This window comes from Talpa europaea, assembly GCF_964194135.1.
Source record: "Talpa europaea genome assembly, chromosome: 13".
In the NCBI taxonomy this organism is placed as follows: Eukaryota; Metazoa; Chordata; class Mammalia; order Eulipotyphla; family Talpidae; genus Talpa; species Talpa europaea.
In genome coordinates, this window is record NC_140080.1 from 79,608,996 (window position 1) to 79,625,378 (window position 16,383).

The 16,383-nt window shown below is 34.7% G+C and overlaps 1 protein-coding gene across 4 annotated transcripts in view; it reads right to left on the reverse strand.

Moving 5' to 3' along the window:
* Positions 1-2,747: 2,747 nt before the first annotated feature.
* Positions 2,748-16,383, reverse strand: part of PIAS2 (protein inhibitor of activated STAT 2) — a gene marked incomplete at both ends in the record, with an annotated part of 60,649 nt that continues 47,013 nt past the window's right edge. Inside the window, 4 exons of one of the 4 annotated variants that reach the window (XM_084252259.1) lie at positions 2,748-2,930; positions 5,414-5,451; positions 10,645-10,784; positions 16,183-16,354. In XM_084252259.1, coding sequence (XP_084108385.1) covers positions 2,748-2,930; positions 5,414-5,451; positions 10,645-10,784; positions 16,183-16,354 — 533 coding nt within the window. Of the gene's footprint in view, positions 2,931-5,413; positions 5,452-8,615; positions 8,687-10,644; positions 10,785-16,182; positions 16,355-16,383 lie in introns of those variants that run through there. The other 3 variants (XM_084252260.1, XM_084252261.1, XM_084252262.1) reach the window with 3 other exon arrangements.

The following is a 16,383-nucleotide window of genomic DNA, read 5'->3' on the forward strand; positions in this document are numbered from 1 at the left end:
TTGGCCTTTATATTATTTTGTAACAGATGTCAAGACATCTGTCCTTCTGGGCAGAAATGGAAATGAAATACCCAAGGGGCTAACTAAGGGCAGTAGTGAATATAAACAGACCTTAGGCGTGAATCTGTATTCAGCACCAATTACATTGTCAGGAGTTACCAAAACAACAAAGCCCTTAATATTTAAGTGTGAATAAAGGTAAAAATACATTGGTTAAGTGGCTAAGCATAAGACGAGTAGCTGCAATTCCTTTCCTTAAACAAGTTCCATGAAATCACTGGTTGGCTGACGGACATCTAAGTAACAGCTAAGATGACCTCTTCTGAAGCTGTATTGAACTTAGGTAAGCAGGAATTTGAGTTAGCAACATAAATCACTAAATCAGATTCTTGGTAAAAACACTTCTAGTCATTTGTACTAAAAGAAAGGAAATGGCTTAATAATCATGCTGTTGTCATAAGGCTAAAGGCATAAAGAAAATCACTCACCTTCAAAGACACAAAGTAAGCCCCAACCTTAAGGATTATGAACTTAAAAGTGAATTTTTTAAAACGCTAGTCGCCTGTATGAGATAAATTTAAAAAGTACATGTAATTTCAATGTAAAGCACAAAAACGAACACTAAAACTGTTCATACACAATAGTGAGAAAGAAAAGTACTATAAAAGCACAGAGGTAACAGTTATAAGCTCCAAGTAAATAAACTAATTTCTATCAATATTTTCATTTACCTTATAAAACTTTGTTGGAAGAGGGGTATCTGAGAATCTAATGGGTAACAAAGTGATAACAAATATACAACATTTCTTTATTAACAAATTATATCACACAAATCAGGTTACTTTTTCTGATTACAGAGTTAACACAAATTGCATGTGTATTTAGAGCAGCAACATAAAATTTTACTAAAAAGAAACTATATAATTGGACCAAAAACTGTAACATGATTTGGAAATCTAATGGCTAAGAAGGTAAAACTGGCAACTATGGTGCAGCTACGGCAAGGTTTGTGTTCCACATCTTTAATGATAAACAGCTCTCCAAAAAGGGCAATACATTAAAGGGATGATAAGTCAAAGAATGGATGAAAAATCACATGAAATTGAATCAGTTCAAAAGGAGGGCAGAGATCAGGAAAACATGAGATGGTGTCAAAAAAAAAACAAAAACAAACAAACAAAAAAACCCCCAAAAAACAAAAACAAGCAGCAACTACTCAGGCCCATGGCAGTGCACCGATGCTAGTAGCACGGCCCTATTCTAGCTGCATCTGGCAGAGTCCTAGTACCGGCACTTCAGTTTGAAAAATCAATCAGTCAGTTTATTTTTTAAGGTGGATACATCTTAAGTAGAGCAAGCTAAACACTGGAAACATACTAACTCCTTGAACAGGAGGCCAAATGCAGCAATATGTAAAATTTGGATGAAATCTAAGGAAATAACTCAGTTTCCTGAAGGATTTAAAGTCAAACTACAGGAGAATAGGTTTCAAAGTGGGTTTTAAGTCCATCCTCCTCCACACTTTCTTACTTAACACTGTTAATTCTATTTTTTTCATGGTGTCGGGGGGAAGATTTCCTTTAAAAAAGTGGAAAGTCTGATGCTTTCCCTATCCCTTCCTACTGTTTGCTTTTCAATTTTGAAAATCCTTGTTCTGAGACTGAAATTACATTGGTGGGAAGTATGGCCAAGACCTAACACTCTGTCAGGTTACTAAGACCCAAAAAGACTTAAAGTAATTTGAGTCTTTTTCAACAAAGACTCAAATTTATTCTATAAAATAAATAAGCAAAATAGCTGTTAGGAAGAAACTGAACTTTTGTTATTTCCATCTCGCCTAAATCTGTTCTTCCACTGCCTCCAAGCTCTCGTTATTTCTGGACAGCACCAACAAAATTCTAATGAATATTCCAGCCAGAACATACCAAAAACATTCCACTTGATGGCTGCATAGAACCTTTTTGAGAAGGCAAGCCCAAGCTATAGAAATCTCTAGAGTGAGAATATACAATTACCAAAAATAACATAGTCAGGGTAGAATCTGCATAGTGTTCTTCAACACAATCACCAACACACAGCAGCCAAATCCCAGAACTTAACTCCACATTCATTAGCAAACAATGTCAAAGGATAAATGACAACCAGGGAAAAATGTTAACACGAAAGCCATTTTTCTCTGATGGGATCAGGAAGAAAAGTAGAACTGCAGGAAGAACAACCACCCAAGTTTTGGCCACTTATGAAGACTTCATTACGTCGATGAAATAGAACAAATCTCCGTGGAAAGAACTCATCAGCGAACATAACTTCTTTCCATGAATTTTTCCTTCACATCAGCTTAAGAGAAGTTGCTGTCATTTTAGAATCATTTGTTACATCTTTTTCATTAGAAAAAAGTTTACTTGAATATTTACATAATTTTATTGCTGTTTATTACAACAAAAAAAAACTGATTGGTAGAATCCATTCAGGAACATGAAATTGAAATCCATTTCTCAAGAAGATAACAGTTATGGCTGAATATATCTGATGCACAGAGTACAGCTTGAATAAGAAAAATCCTCGCATGTCACTTGGTTCTTGCTGCAGTCATCTGTGTTCATTTCTCAGAAAGCAAAAGAATCCATTTGACAGTTCAATAAATATCAAAGCAATTGTTACAAAAAAAATATATATATAGCTTCCACGGACCAGAGATCCAAGACAGAGCAGTTTTCATGAATGATTCCTAGAATCGAGTGAGTCCTTTAGTCCAATGAGATGATGTCAGGAATGCTACTTCCACTGCTGGTTATGACCCCTGTCTCACTCCTGCTGCTGGATGAACTAACATGAGTACTGCTTTCATGGGGGCTGGTGGTGGTGACAGACGTACTGCTTGCGGTTAAGGGTGAGGTGAGACTATCCAAAAACATAGGAGGACAGTACTGCTTGAAACAAACAATGATGCTGATGAGGAAGAGGCTACATTTATTTCAAATAAAGAGACTAGAAATTGTTAGATATGTACAAGCCATAGCTACATATTTAAATCCAAGTTGAGAATTTAAACTTTCTCAGAACTTCACATCAATGGATGGAAGGTTGCATGAACTTTAACTACTTTGTATTATTTCATGAATGTAGCACTTTCTTGATTCTCCCAAAACTTGTAGCATTTGTTTGTTGACCAAAGATGCAGGTACAAGTACAAAAATGTCAACAAAAAATTGAAGTTATTTAATAGCGAATGTTGGTCCTACAAGTATGACTCATACTTAATCTCAAGAATTCGTTCACTAATTGTATTGTTGCCAGGTTCAGCCACATTATAAAAGGCTAAAAAAACTTATTTTTATAATATTAAGCTAAAACGCTAATACAAAACTCAAATCCAAATCTTTCAAAATTTAGTAACAGATATGTTAGGAACAACGTTAAGAGTGATGTGTTTGACTCCTCTACACGTAATTTAACAATACCTGTGAATTCGCTCCAAACTGGAGACTAGAGGGTAACTATACGGCAGGATACACAAAACAGATAATCATCTCACGCAATCACAAAATTTTGGAATAAATCTTAAAGGAGAGCTAATCTAGTCTTCCTTGTGATGTTTGATATATCTCTCCAGGAGTTTAAATTTCAAGTTACATTTTCATCTTGGCTACTGATTCTTAAACAAATTCATATCTGAGTTTACGATTCTAATATTGACCAAGAGAAGTAGAGACAAGAGCTAAAAACTTTTTATCAATGTAGAGTATTTTATATGAAAAACAACTGTAATTGCTTCAGTAAACTGAGCAAGTGAGGTCTAGTGTACAGTGTGAGCGATGTCCTAAGTCTGCCATTAGGTTGTTTTTAATGAAAGATCAGTAAAGATATCCGAACAATATTATAAATTCATGTATTATTTAAGTCTATCATTCCAGACACTACGTTCAAAACTGGAATCTAAAACTCAAATTGTTTAGACTATACAATCTTCAAGGCCCATAAAATAAGCACAGTCCCAGGTTTAAGCTGCTGGCCAGTAGAAAAGCAACAAGTAAAATTCAGACTGCCTTTCAAGTAAAAGAAAGCTCATCAATAAAATGCCACACACACACAAGAAATTCAAGGGATAGTGGCTAAGGGGGAAAAAGAGCCCTGAAAATAGTTGAATTGTCAGATATTAAACTTCCTTTCTAAAATCAATTTCCGACTTTCCAATAAAGTTGAAGTAAGACTGGAAAACAGCCCGGAAACTTACTTTCACTTCTGCTACCTCTCAGGCAGTTTTTGAATGGCACATACTATAGTGTTAGGCTACCAGTAGGTTCTATGCCTTCAATTACACCCAGGTTGCAGCTATTTTACGTCTAACTCTGTATCCTTTATGTGCGATCTGCAAATATCTGCAGAGGGATGAACAGGGATTAAGGAGGCAATATAGGATTTCTAAGGTAAACTGAAGGTACCACCTCATCCTTCTGTTGGCGTCTCAATTGCTAGCCTGCCACGAAGTGTGTCAAATAGCACTAATGAAATAAAAATCCTCAGGCCTAAGATCACTTCTTTAAAAAAAGATGGGTTCAGAGCAATACTGTAAGTCAGAAGAATCTACTTCTTAAAAAAAAAGACAGCTACTTTTTGGCTACAGAATCTGATGTAACAAGGTGAACTCAGGTGAGAAGAAATTCCTCTTTCTGCACATTACCTTGGGCCCAACTTCCCAGTGTTGTTTATGGCTGCCAACATGAGACCTGAGGCTAGCTGCTCCTGGGCAGTCTATGAAGCAGGGATCCACGCTCTTCTTCTATTCCTTCCTCTCAACACTTCTCTCAAAGTCTCTTTCTCTGTTTCACTTTCCCCTTAGGCTTTTGTCATGCCTTTTCCTCCTCTGCTCTGCCTCTGCTCTAGCCTGCCAGTGGCGTCCAAGCTCACTGCAAGGTCTTCATGTCTGGACTTGGAATACCAAGGGCTTCTTATCTCTGACAGAAAAAAAGGAACGATTGGTTTATACCAACTTTAGATTGGGGTATCCCCAAAGTCTGAATCTGACTGCTTTTAAAAAGAAGGGAGAATCAAGCTAATGATTCACATCTTACAGAACAAGTGTTTTATAATTTATCTCTCTAAAGTTTTACATTCTGGCCCTCTGGCATTGCTTCTTCCCCTCATTCACTTAATCGCTTATAAGAAATGTCAAATGGTTATTAAACTAAGTAAAAGATAATTTAAAAAATTGAGGAACCAAGGCCAGAATATTAAAAAACAGCAAACTTCACTCCTCCAAATGAAAGTGGAAAAATTTATATAGTACTTCCTTTCCATCAATTTAAATAAGTGAGAATTGACTGTCCTGATTTTATGCAACTGGTAATTTTTAGTTAGTATGACATAACAAACAATCAAATACAAATTAGTTGCTTAAATTCAGGATACATACCTGGGGATCAACTGGAATAAGGGAAAGAAAATCCAAACCTAAAACAAAAATGTTTTGTTAATATTTGTCTCTTATTTTGGAGACAAGAATTTATTTCCCCAAATCATTTTGTATTTTTCATAAGTCACAAAACATTTGGGAATCAGAGCTTACCATTCTGCCATAGGGAAGTTCTACACCATGGATCAGTGATATTTAATGTGCATAAAACCCCCAAATGAACATAATTTCTGGCAATAAACTGGAAAAAACAGCTCCCAGTGACTTAAAGGTAGCAGTTCAAAAATTTCCAGAGAAGAACTAGTCGAGGCAAACTTTTCCCCTTCACCACTTAACAGAATGAGAAACCAAAAAAAAAAAAAAAAAAAAAAGAGAGAGAGATCTGCATTCGTAATGTTAAAAAAAAAAAACAAGCATACTTAGACTCATACGATATTTCACATTTATTTTTTTAGAAATACACTACATTAAGCTTTATCTAAAATATCACTTCTTAAACAGATGTCTTTTGCATGGATAGCTCTCTGTTTCTGTTCATCCAAGTCACATATAGCCCACCTTGCTGCACAAAGCAAGCACTTGCTAACCACAGCTCACTAACAAGTTGATCTTATCCAAGTTTACTGGGCTGTAAGCTAATGTGTTTTCGAAACTAACGATCTGGGATTCTCCAAGTATGCTTCAGAAATAGGTATGTGTATAAGATTGCCCAGTAATGCCATTTTGAAGTATTAAAGTTATAAGTATAAATTTCAGGTCTGAAAAATCAAGTAGTAAACTTCAAGATCAATTTGACTAAATTTCAAAACATTAAATAAAAATCACGTACTATATAAACACACCACGGGGGGGGGCAGGGAGGAGGGAGTAGGATCAAAACAAAGGGGTGGGAATTGTATGGGGACTATAACCAAGATGAAAATGCATACATTGTGCAAAAATGAAAAATGATGTAAAAAAATGTGCATAAAATAAAATTTAAAAATATGTATAAACACAAATTTTTAAAAAGTCACATACTAGGTATAGGTCACTAAGACAACACTATTTCTATTGGATTCTATAAATTCCTATATACTGGTATTCCATGTCACCTCAAATTTAACAATCATACAGAGTGAAAGTCTGGTACTATATCATTACTCAAAATAGAGAATACTATTTTGGTGGGGACAATAAAAATATTTAATGGACAATATGAATAACTGATAACTCAAAATTTTTAAGTATATTTATTCCCTTATAATCTCTAAGGAGGATATAAGGCTATGATCAAGTGATACAAGCTATAGCAACATTCACTGGAAAAATTCACTCAATTTCTAAAGCATTTCCCTAATTGTTGATAATACTTTTCACTTCATATGACTATCACTATCTATATGATATAGTGAGATCTGAGTCAGATAGAGGGCATTGCAACAAACCTTTCCAACAACTTTCCTATAATATTTATGACCAGTGGGTGACATCTCAAAAGCAGAGTTTCTCTTCACATTGATATTATTCGGTAAATTGCCTGTTTCTATTATTCAAAATTTGTGTAGCCCTTATAATACTTCCTGAGAGTTTTTTATATTCAAAACATTTCTACTACAGGTATCTCCAGCTTTTCAAAAGTGCTCCTCATGCCACTTCAATTTTATGAGAGACCTGTGTTACTACCTGTTTACGCAAACCAGAAAAATCCAAGGAGGATTTTTACTTTTACAACAAAAAGCAACAAGGGAAAAAGAGATTTTGTATTGCTATTAGTTCTAAGGGCAGCCAACGCCTCAAGTGGCATGTGGCCTAACCCCACTCCTTCCCTACACTTACAGGCTGTGCATCACTCCTGCTTTAACTTTATGTCAGTGCTGTATTAGCCCTGATGTGTTATTTGGTATGGTTTGGTAGGTTATATTTTAGGTCTGGGGACACTCAAAAATATTTCCCACATAAATTAGTGGCAATTGCTTTTTTACTTTACAACTTATAAAAGATTCTACTGCCTCTAAACTGGGAAAACCTGCATTGACAAGTCACAAAAAATAGTTTACTAGCATGCCATTTAATTATTTGGTTAATTTTATTCTGTTTGGCTTCAAATGGTACAACCACTTTCTTTTTATAACAGCTTCTGCTTCTTATAGTTTAATTTTATATGTTCGATCACAATCATGTAATGATTATTGAATAGCTTAGTTGATTTGATTAACTAATTTTCTTATAAAGCTAAAGAGCAGGATGCTATCTGTTGCAATAGTATGCAATAAAGCCAAATCACTTTCTAGATGTTAACCATTCCTACTTCATAACTTCACAACTTAAAAAAATTTGCCAATTTGATACAATATTCAGAATGTTTTTGCAGCTCTAGTACTGGAGGCTGCCCTCTAGTACACTGAAGGTGGAAAGACTCTTCATGTTTTCATTCTTTCAATCCCAATTCTTTAGATGTGTGGTATTTTTCTTTGATGATTATGACTTCATCCATGCCAGCAATTTTATAGTCTACTGAGAAAAGATTTAAGACACTTTCTTGGCCTATGTCTTCTGATACCCTAACACTGAAGCTAGATATAATAATTCAGACCTTTTTCTGCCTAATAAAAAATTTCAAGCTATTATCAGTCTTGCATTTTACATTTTAAGTAAACTATTAAAACTCCATATGAAGTTTCATGAATCGTGACTAAAATGTTACCGCCTTGGTTTTATACATTAAGCAAAAGGCTGTTTTCTTATTTCACCATAAGTTTCCACTGCAGTAAGTTATATTGGTAGATTCCTATGCCCTCTGAAGTATTTCATAGTTGAAAATGCTCAGTTATTTTTAACTAAAAAGCAGGTGGTGTTAAAAATTCTGGTGGTACAATTCTAAATGTTTTAGTAACACTGGCAAAATTGGTAAAATTTTAGTAACACTGGCAAAATTGTAGTTTTTAGATTTTAAATATGTCTTTATATGAAATGGGTTTTTTCCCACTCTTATTAATAACACATTTTCCTTACTTGAGTCATGAACTTGTAACAAAACATGATTGCTACAGAATTAATATATGTAAATGTTTAGCACTTTCAAATTTTAATGATACATCTTTTGAGCACCATTCGCACCTGACAATATGGCACTAGCAAAAATAAGGCAGTCATATTTTTTCTTGAAATAATCAAGCTGTTTTCCATTCCATAAATACAAATTATTTGTTTTATTTTGTATTCACTGTTGCACAGTATCAGAAGATGTTCCAAGCTGCAGTTCATTATTAATATCATTTCTTCTTTGTTCTCCTGCAGATTCAGAAGATTCATGTTTATGATGTTTAAAAAGGAATGTTAAATGTATTAAAACTCTGTCATATCTCCATTCTTGGTGTTCTATTTAATATTTTATTATAAATTATTAAAATTCTAAATATCAAAACTAATTACATAAAAATTACACTAGTTACATAAAAGGTATGCACAAAATAAAACCAAGGTAATTACTAATTATAAAAGAGCACATTAACAATAAAACCAGAGTAAAAACTGAACTATTTAGATGTAGTAGCTGCTATATAATTCATAAATGACAATAAACTGGTAATTCTTCTAAAGTACAATAGATCTTAGTTATATTATCAAGTGGCAAGAAAGCATTCAACATTTAATAACTAGTATCACCATATTGGTTTATACTGGCTAAATATAAGTCCTGGATATTAGTTTTACTTCTTTAGTACCAGCCTAAAGTTTACTCTATGAAATACAGTAAACATATTTTACTGAATTTTTCTCCAATGTCCACATTTTATAAATTAATGCAAACTCTCCAAAATTAAAATTCATCCTGATGCACATAATTTAAAACAAACAAGAGTGAGTGATTTATAAATTGTCTCTAATCTATAACTAAATGGCCAAAGTCACTTCAGTATACAAAATGCATTTGTTTGTTTGTTTCTTAGGAATAATTTTTTATTCATCATCTTTTGGAAATGAATCCTTCTAGAATGCTTGCTTATAACACTAAAAGGACATGTGGACAACTCTTCCACCTCTCTTAAAACTAGTCAAGGCCAAAGCAAAATATGGCAGTTAGGAATTAAAACTGAGTTTCCCATTTTGTCATGGACTATGAAACTAGACCTGCACCTCAGCATCAAGCTTGTATGTCACAAATGCTATCTGCAACTAGTGCTAGCTGGGCTTACAAACTAAAACACTAATCCCAAAATACATATGGAATAAACATACTTAAAATGTGAATGGTCTTTAAATTTTTTTGATGGGTATTATTTTTAGTGTAGTCTTTTCCATGAAATTTTATTCAAGTACTCTCAAAAAATTTCAAGTGTTAAATTACACTGGGTCAGATAACACAACTCCTAATTGTTTCAGTAACAATAATTTTGCACAATAGAGTAAATATTGTGCTTAAAATAAAGACCTCACTAAGAGGGAAAGGAAGAATAACCAAAGATTAAAATTAACTTCAAAATTTAGAAAATAATAGGAGGAAGAAACTGTATTTCACTAAAAGGGCCCTTTTTGAAAAAAGGAAAAGTCATGAATATAAGAGGTCCTAGTTCTAACTTGTTCAAATATGATTGATTAAAAAATGCTCTGGAAAAAACAATGGCTATGGAGTGAGGAAAGAGCTTAAATTTTCCTTTAATTTCATATGGCTGCTGGTTGTTGCATAAGTCTTTGTACTAAGGTAATTCAAGCAAACTTGAATTTCTTTAAAACTTCAGTTAATGCGTATGTAAATTATGTCCCAAAATTTAAGCAGTGTTTTGAACGCCTGGTATAGTCTATCTTTGCATGGGAAAAAAATCTGGAGGGTAAATGAAACTGGTAGGCAGTGCTGACCCCACAACACACCAGTATATTCTAAAGTCCTGGTGGGCTAGCAGCAAGTGACAGGCTACCAAGAAGAGTATGGAAAAATACTCTTCCTAATCTGTGACACTTCTAGGATAGATGAAGAAAAAATCTGAGTATAAATTATCTATGAGAGAATAAACCCTATAAAATTTTCTGACCGCCCTACTATCCTACTGTATTTCCTATCATCAGGAATCTAGATTGCTCTGTAGTTGAAATGATATAGACAGGGTGTGAATGTGACATATTAAATAGATGCTACCTGTCCACGAAGCTTCAAATTTCCTTAGCATTCCTATTTAAGACTATTCCACAGATTAAGAGTGAAAATAAATAATAAAACTTGGTAAAAACAAAACAAAAAACTCTGCACATACCTGGCAAATCTGATGACATGCTTGATATTGGCGTGTGGTGGAATGGTACTGAGTAGTCTGTTAATGAAGGCGGAATAGCAGCAGGATCAACCGAAGTCACACTGGGCACCCTTACAGAAGATGGCTGATACATGAGAACCCTGTTTTAAATAGCATGGAAAATTACAAACAATCTGGCTGTTAGTTCACAGGAGAGAAGGGCTGCACCATTGGGCATACTCAGTCATTAAGTCACTGCATTTCAATACCAACTATACGGCAGCTACTCACTACACAGTCCTCCACTCTCCTCTTTCATAACAATCTTCATTTTTAACATGAATGTATGCTGGCTCTCAACAGCAGCTGTGACATAAGAGCAAGTTGGCATTAAAACATAATGTACAGTGCTGGAGTAATATATAACACTTTGTTGCACAAATACAAAAACATTTTACAGTTGCTTTTATCAATGTGTATGTGGTATATATGTGAATAGTAGTGATTTTATCTATCAAGAAACTTCCAATTAAAACAGATGACTCATAAGATTTTACATAAGTCAGGATACCTTTATGAGTCTAGAGAGGAAAGAGAGAAGTTGGGATGAGAATAAGCTAGTTATGCTGTATAAAAGTTCATCTTTTTCTGGAGGTTTGGAAACAGTGGTCTCTACAAGGATAAAAGTGGAAGAAAAGGAAATCACGGAAAGTGTTTTCAAATTACACATAATCCCACTTCTCAAACAGGAATTTTTACCAAAGTGGGCAAGGAGACACAGCGGGCCAGGGGAAAGAAGCTGGTATGTCAGTGCTAAGGAAGGGGCTTAAAAAGCAGCTCCCACAATTCTGGCTGCCTCACGGTATTATTCTCTTAATTTTATTTTATTATTTAAATCTAAGAACGACTTTGAAAACATAACACCACACATGATTTTATTTTGAAAATTTTCTGTTAAATGTACATTTAAATGATGTCTGCCTTCCCTCTTGCCCCCATATCTCTTTCACTGATATCTCACATTAGAAATTTATTTTCTTTTGCATTGATCCTTCAACTTTCAGATTTCTAGAAAACTACAACTCACTTTACTATCTGGCTCCTTTTTTTTTTTTTTTTTTTTTTTGGTAAGATTTATTTATTTATTTATACAAGAACTGGGTACAGTCAGCAGCGTGAGAGGGTGAGAGAATTCACCAGAGCCAGAGCAGGGAGCAGAGCAGGCAGAAGGACCGAAGTACACTGCTGAGGGGAGCAGCGGGCAGCAGGGGAGGTCTGCGCGCCATGTGGGACCCTCCTCCAGTGGCCAGGGAGCAGCCGGGGATCGAACTGGTGCTGCAGAGGCTGCAGGTAGCTTCACAACCCAGCGCGCAACTGCTGCGCCACTGGGGAGGCCCACTATCTGGCTCCTTTTATCTGCAAGAGTCTGGTCAGTGTCCCAACACACTTTCTGTCACCACAGTAATATCTAATTTTGTATATGTTCTATTGCCATTACATGAAACTTTACTTTAAATGATTAAGTAATTACCCCTCGTTACTCCAATAAAAAATGTTGACTGTCACAATATGTGGAAATGTTAAAATCTAATGGAGGTTTACAGGTTATTAAATCAACGCCTAAACCCTTACCAAACATTTGATAAACTATTTAGAGTAGGTTTATTCCTATTTGAATTTGGCAACTTTTCAATTCAGTAAAACACAGAACGGGTGAAATCAGTGGTTTTTTAGGATCATCAATTTATGTCTTGATAGGAGATTTTTGTTCTTATCAGAATCTTTCAAAATTCAGAAAGGTTCAATGATCCCAATGCTTGTGCAAAAAATAGATGCATTTAATAAATATGAAATAACGGGGACCAAGAAGTAATATAAATAGCACCATCTGGTGAAATTATGGGCATAAAACATAATGTTATAAAGTAATTATAACTTTCTTATAAATTTTAACATTTATTACTGCCTTCTCATAGGACTGGCAAATACACACACAGGCAAATACATTATGCATGCGTACTTACACACTTTAACTTTTTGTATCTTTATCTATAATATCATAGCACAAAATGGAATACCCCTAGACAGCAAATGCTAGTACTCTGGACTGTATGCTGGGGGCACTGAAGTCCTCATATTTGGCCCAGACATAGATAGTCCAAAAAATGGGTACACAATTCAGAAACTTGAATTTTTATGAAAAGCCTGAAATTCACTCTGTGCTCCCACTTTATAATCATAAAACTATTAAAAAAATCTAACTTTACTATCAATTCTAGTGGTTCTTATCTGGAGACATGTTTATTTATCCTTATTCTTTATTTCCTGTCTTTAGAATACCACTTTGTTAATGACAAAGCAATCATTCAATTTCTAGGCCAAGGAGCAAGGGCATAATATTTTAAATTATCTTTTGATGAAGAAAAATACTAGACATTTTATAGAAAAGGTCTTAAATTACGATACCTTCTTCTGATAGGTATAATATGACTGCATTTAAACACTACAATAGGTATGTGCAAGAGAAGGGGCTAGAAGGATTACTAGAGTAAGTTTAACAGTGGCTGCTCCAGGAGGAACAAGTCTTTCTTTGTAGAACTGTAAGAACAGCTTTTACTAAAACAGGAGTTCTTAAAAAGAAGTCCTGTTCACATAACTTCTAGATTGCAACAGTGAGTTTTCCTGGTTTCTCATACTACATTCTTGCTCTTCTCCTTACTATTACTGACCAAGTCTTTCTACAATAAACTAAGCAGAGAAAAATCAAACATTCTAGATGTTGAGCCACAAGAGAGGATATGAAAAAGAGGACTAGGAATAAAACCACAGAAACATAATACTTGGAAGGGATTGCAAAAGTGATGAAACTACAGCCTAAGATCCCACCATGGCACTGCCAGAGGTTGCATTCACTCTTCCTTTCCTATTAAAACATCAACTTTCTTAACGTTCGGAAAACTCCAATGGAAAGTTTTTCCTTTACCTGACTAAGATCTGCCAAATGTTATAACAAAGAATAAACTAATCCCAGTTATCAACGTCTCCCTTTTAAGAACTCAAGGTAACTCTCACTGTCATGTTCTCCTGGTTTTAACAGCTACCATCATGTGACAGTGGCCCTATTCACCCAGGTTCTCCACCTCTGCGTACTCATCATTCTTGATGATGAGCATTGACTGAAATGCTCCAAGTGAGGGCTATTTAGCTTAAAATGTAACAAAACTGGCATCAGTATGTAACCGACCCTATTTCTTTTACTATCCTGTCTAAGGACAAATCAGCTTTAATAGAGATTCATAAAAGCAGTAAATGAATTTTGATATTTCAAAGACAGTCTATCAACAACGGCTATTAATTTATTGAGTGCCTTTCCAGTATCTATTAAGAAAACTATATGAAATTCATTTTATCAATGTATCTCCTTTTTTACTTTTGTAATTTTTATTTTTCAATTTAACTTTAGAATTGTCATTTCTCAAAACATAACTTTCAAAATTCACTATAATTTTTATTATTGCATTGTCTATATTTTCTAGTATTAAAGCATTCCTAGATAAACCCTACTTGGTGGTAGTGGGTGCCATTTTAATACATAATTAAATGATTTCCTAAGACTGAATTCAGAATTTTCTTTTTTCTTTCCATGTGAGCCTATTTCAGAAGGGTTTTCTGAATAGTTGTTAAATTATAAATCTAGTTTGGGTGCAAAGAGTCCTACTGACTTAGGGGATGAGCTGTGTAGCTGCAATTCAGAGTTGCCGATTTAGCCAAATTTCTACTTTATGCTTAACAATGTTTGTTTTGTTTTCTTTTTCATCTAGATGAGGAGTCTTACATCTATCTCTATGGTACCTTGCCATGGGTGTGAAGGATCCTTATTAGGTGATTTCAGATTGTCACCAAATGTATGTAGCATTCCTCCAGTTTCATGTCCCATCAAATACTGATCAACCATGCTACAGGATGAATAGAGGCGAAGACCCTCCTCTGTCATGCTACCAGATATACCCTCCAAGGCCACATCAATCCATAAGTCTGTCACTATGCACTACCCTTTAAACTAGTCTGAACCTATCTATATGATTATCATGCAACCCATGTTTTTCCAGCATCTTCTAAGGGTTATCACTACAGAGTAAGTCTGGAAATACCACATGTAAGTACTCGTTGCCTGGCTCTCCCTCTAGCAACCATTTAAAAAATGTTTCATTTTTTATCATTTATAGTCTAGAAGTACCAAATTGTCTGAAAGGAGCAATAAATTATAAATATCCTTATTAAAAAGAGGGAAAAAGAAGCCCACTTCAAACTACTTTTATCATTTTTGTTCCACTACAAAAAATTCATTGATTAAAATATACAACCTTACTATTATATGTAAGTCATACCCGCACATACAAGTATTTTAACAATGAGGAAAGAAGCACAGATCATTTAATTCTATTGGTTTCAAAAATATTGATTAAAAAAAGAAAGGTGCAAAAAGTGCACTGAGAGGATAATTCCATTTATATAAAATGTATAGAACAGTAAGATTGATAGAGATGGGGAAAAAAATCAATGGTTGCCTAGATTTAGGGTGTGAAAGAAAATTAACCGGAAAGGAACAGGAAAGTTGTTTTCTGAATGTTAGAAATATTCTGCAACTGAACTGTGACGAGGAGACGATAACTGTGCTAACTAAAATCATTTACTTGTACAGGTTAACACTGAAGATGGGTGAATTTTATGGCATGTTTATTATAACCTCAATAAAATCACTAGAACACGTAAGTGCACTGAGAGACTAAAGAGATGAGATTTGAAGAAATGTGTTCATGGGATGTCAAGAGATGTTCTGATACTTTCTTACAGGTTCCCAATCTCCATATAAGAAGCCAGTATTGCTAAATACTTAGACCAGTCATTTAATGGTTTCTGCCAGAGGAATCATAAAAAATACATGCTAGAATGCATTTACTTGTCCACATTTTGCCCTGGGGTAGATGAGAAGAAAAGGCAATCAACTCTTATAGCGAAACTACCATGGGCCTAACTAACACCGAGGCTAAACTCCTTTGTCACCTTATTGAAACCTAAAAATAATCTTATGAGGTAGGCATTATTCAAGTCCATTTTACAGAAGAGAAAACGGAGACTCAAACAAATCAAGTATTCATCCAAGATCACAGAGGGAGTAAGCAGAGGTGCCAGAATTGAAATCCACACTCGTCGGATTCCCCACTCCACACCATTACACCATGCTTCCTCAGGTTGGTCTGTGATGGCAAATTTACTCCTTATAAATAGGCTTGAGAAAATGTATCAAGTATTAAGTAAAACAAATATGAAATATTTAAACATGAGCAGCTCTCGACTCCCACTTCCCAAAGATGGGAACATTTCTTCATCAAAATTTGCCTTTCTATAAACATTCTCACTTGAAAACATTTCAACAGAACAAAGGCAAATTAAAACAGCCTTCTATGGTTATGCAAGTCTCAAAGACATTTACAAATCTATCCCAAGAACAGTTAGTTCCAAGTATAATAAACAATAGTGAACTATAAATTAACAAACCCTTTGGTTGGGCTGCTTTGTGTTTCTGACATAAAGATGCACTTTCTTTTGGCAGGAGGGTCTTCCTCTTCATCAGAAGAACTTTCTATTGTTAGATCAATAACATCCACTTTCTTCTTGCTTGCCTCATTGGCTACTGTCACGGAACAAGGCTTACTGAGGACACTTGAACCTGCATTTAGGAAACAAAAGAAAAAAAAA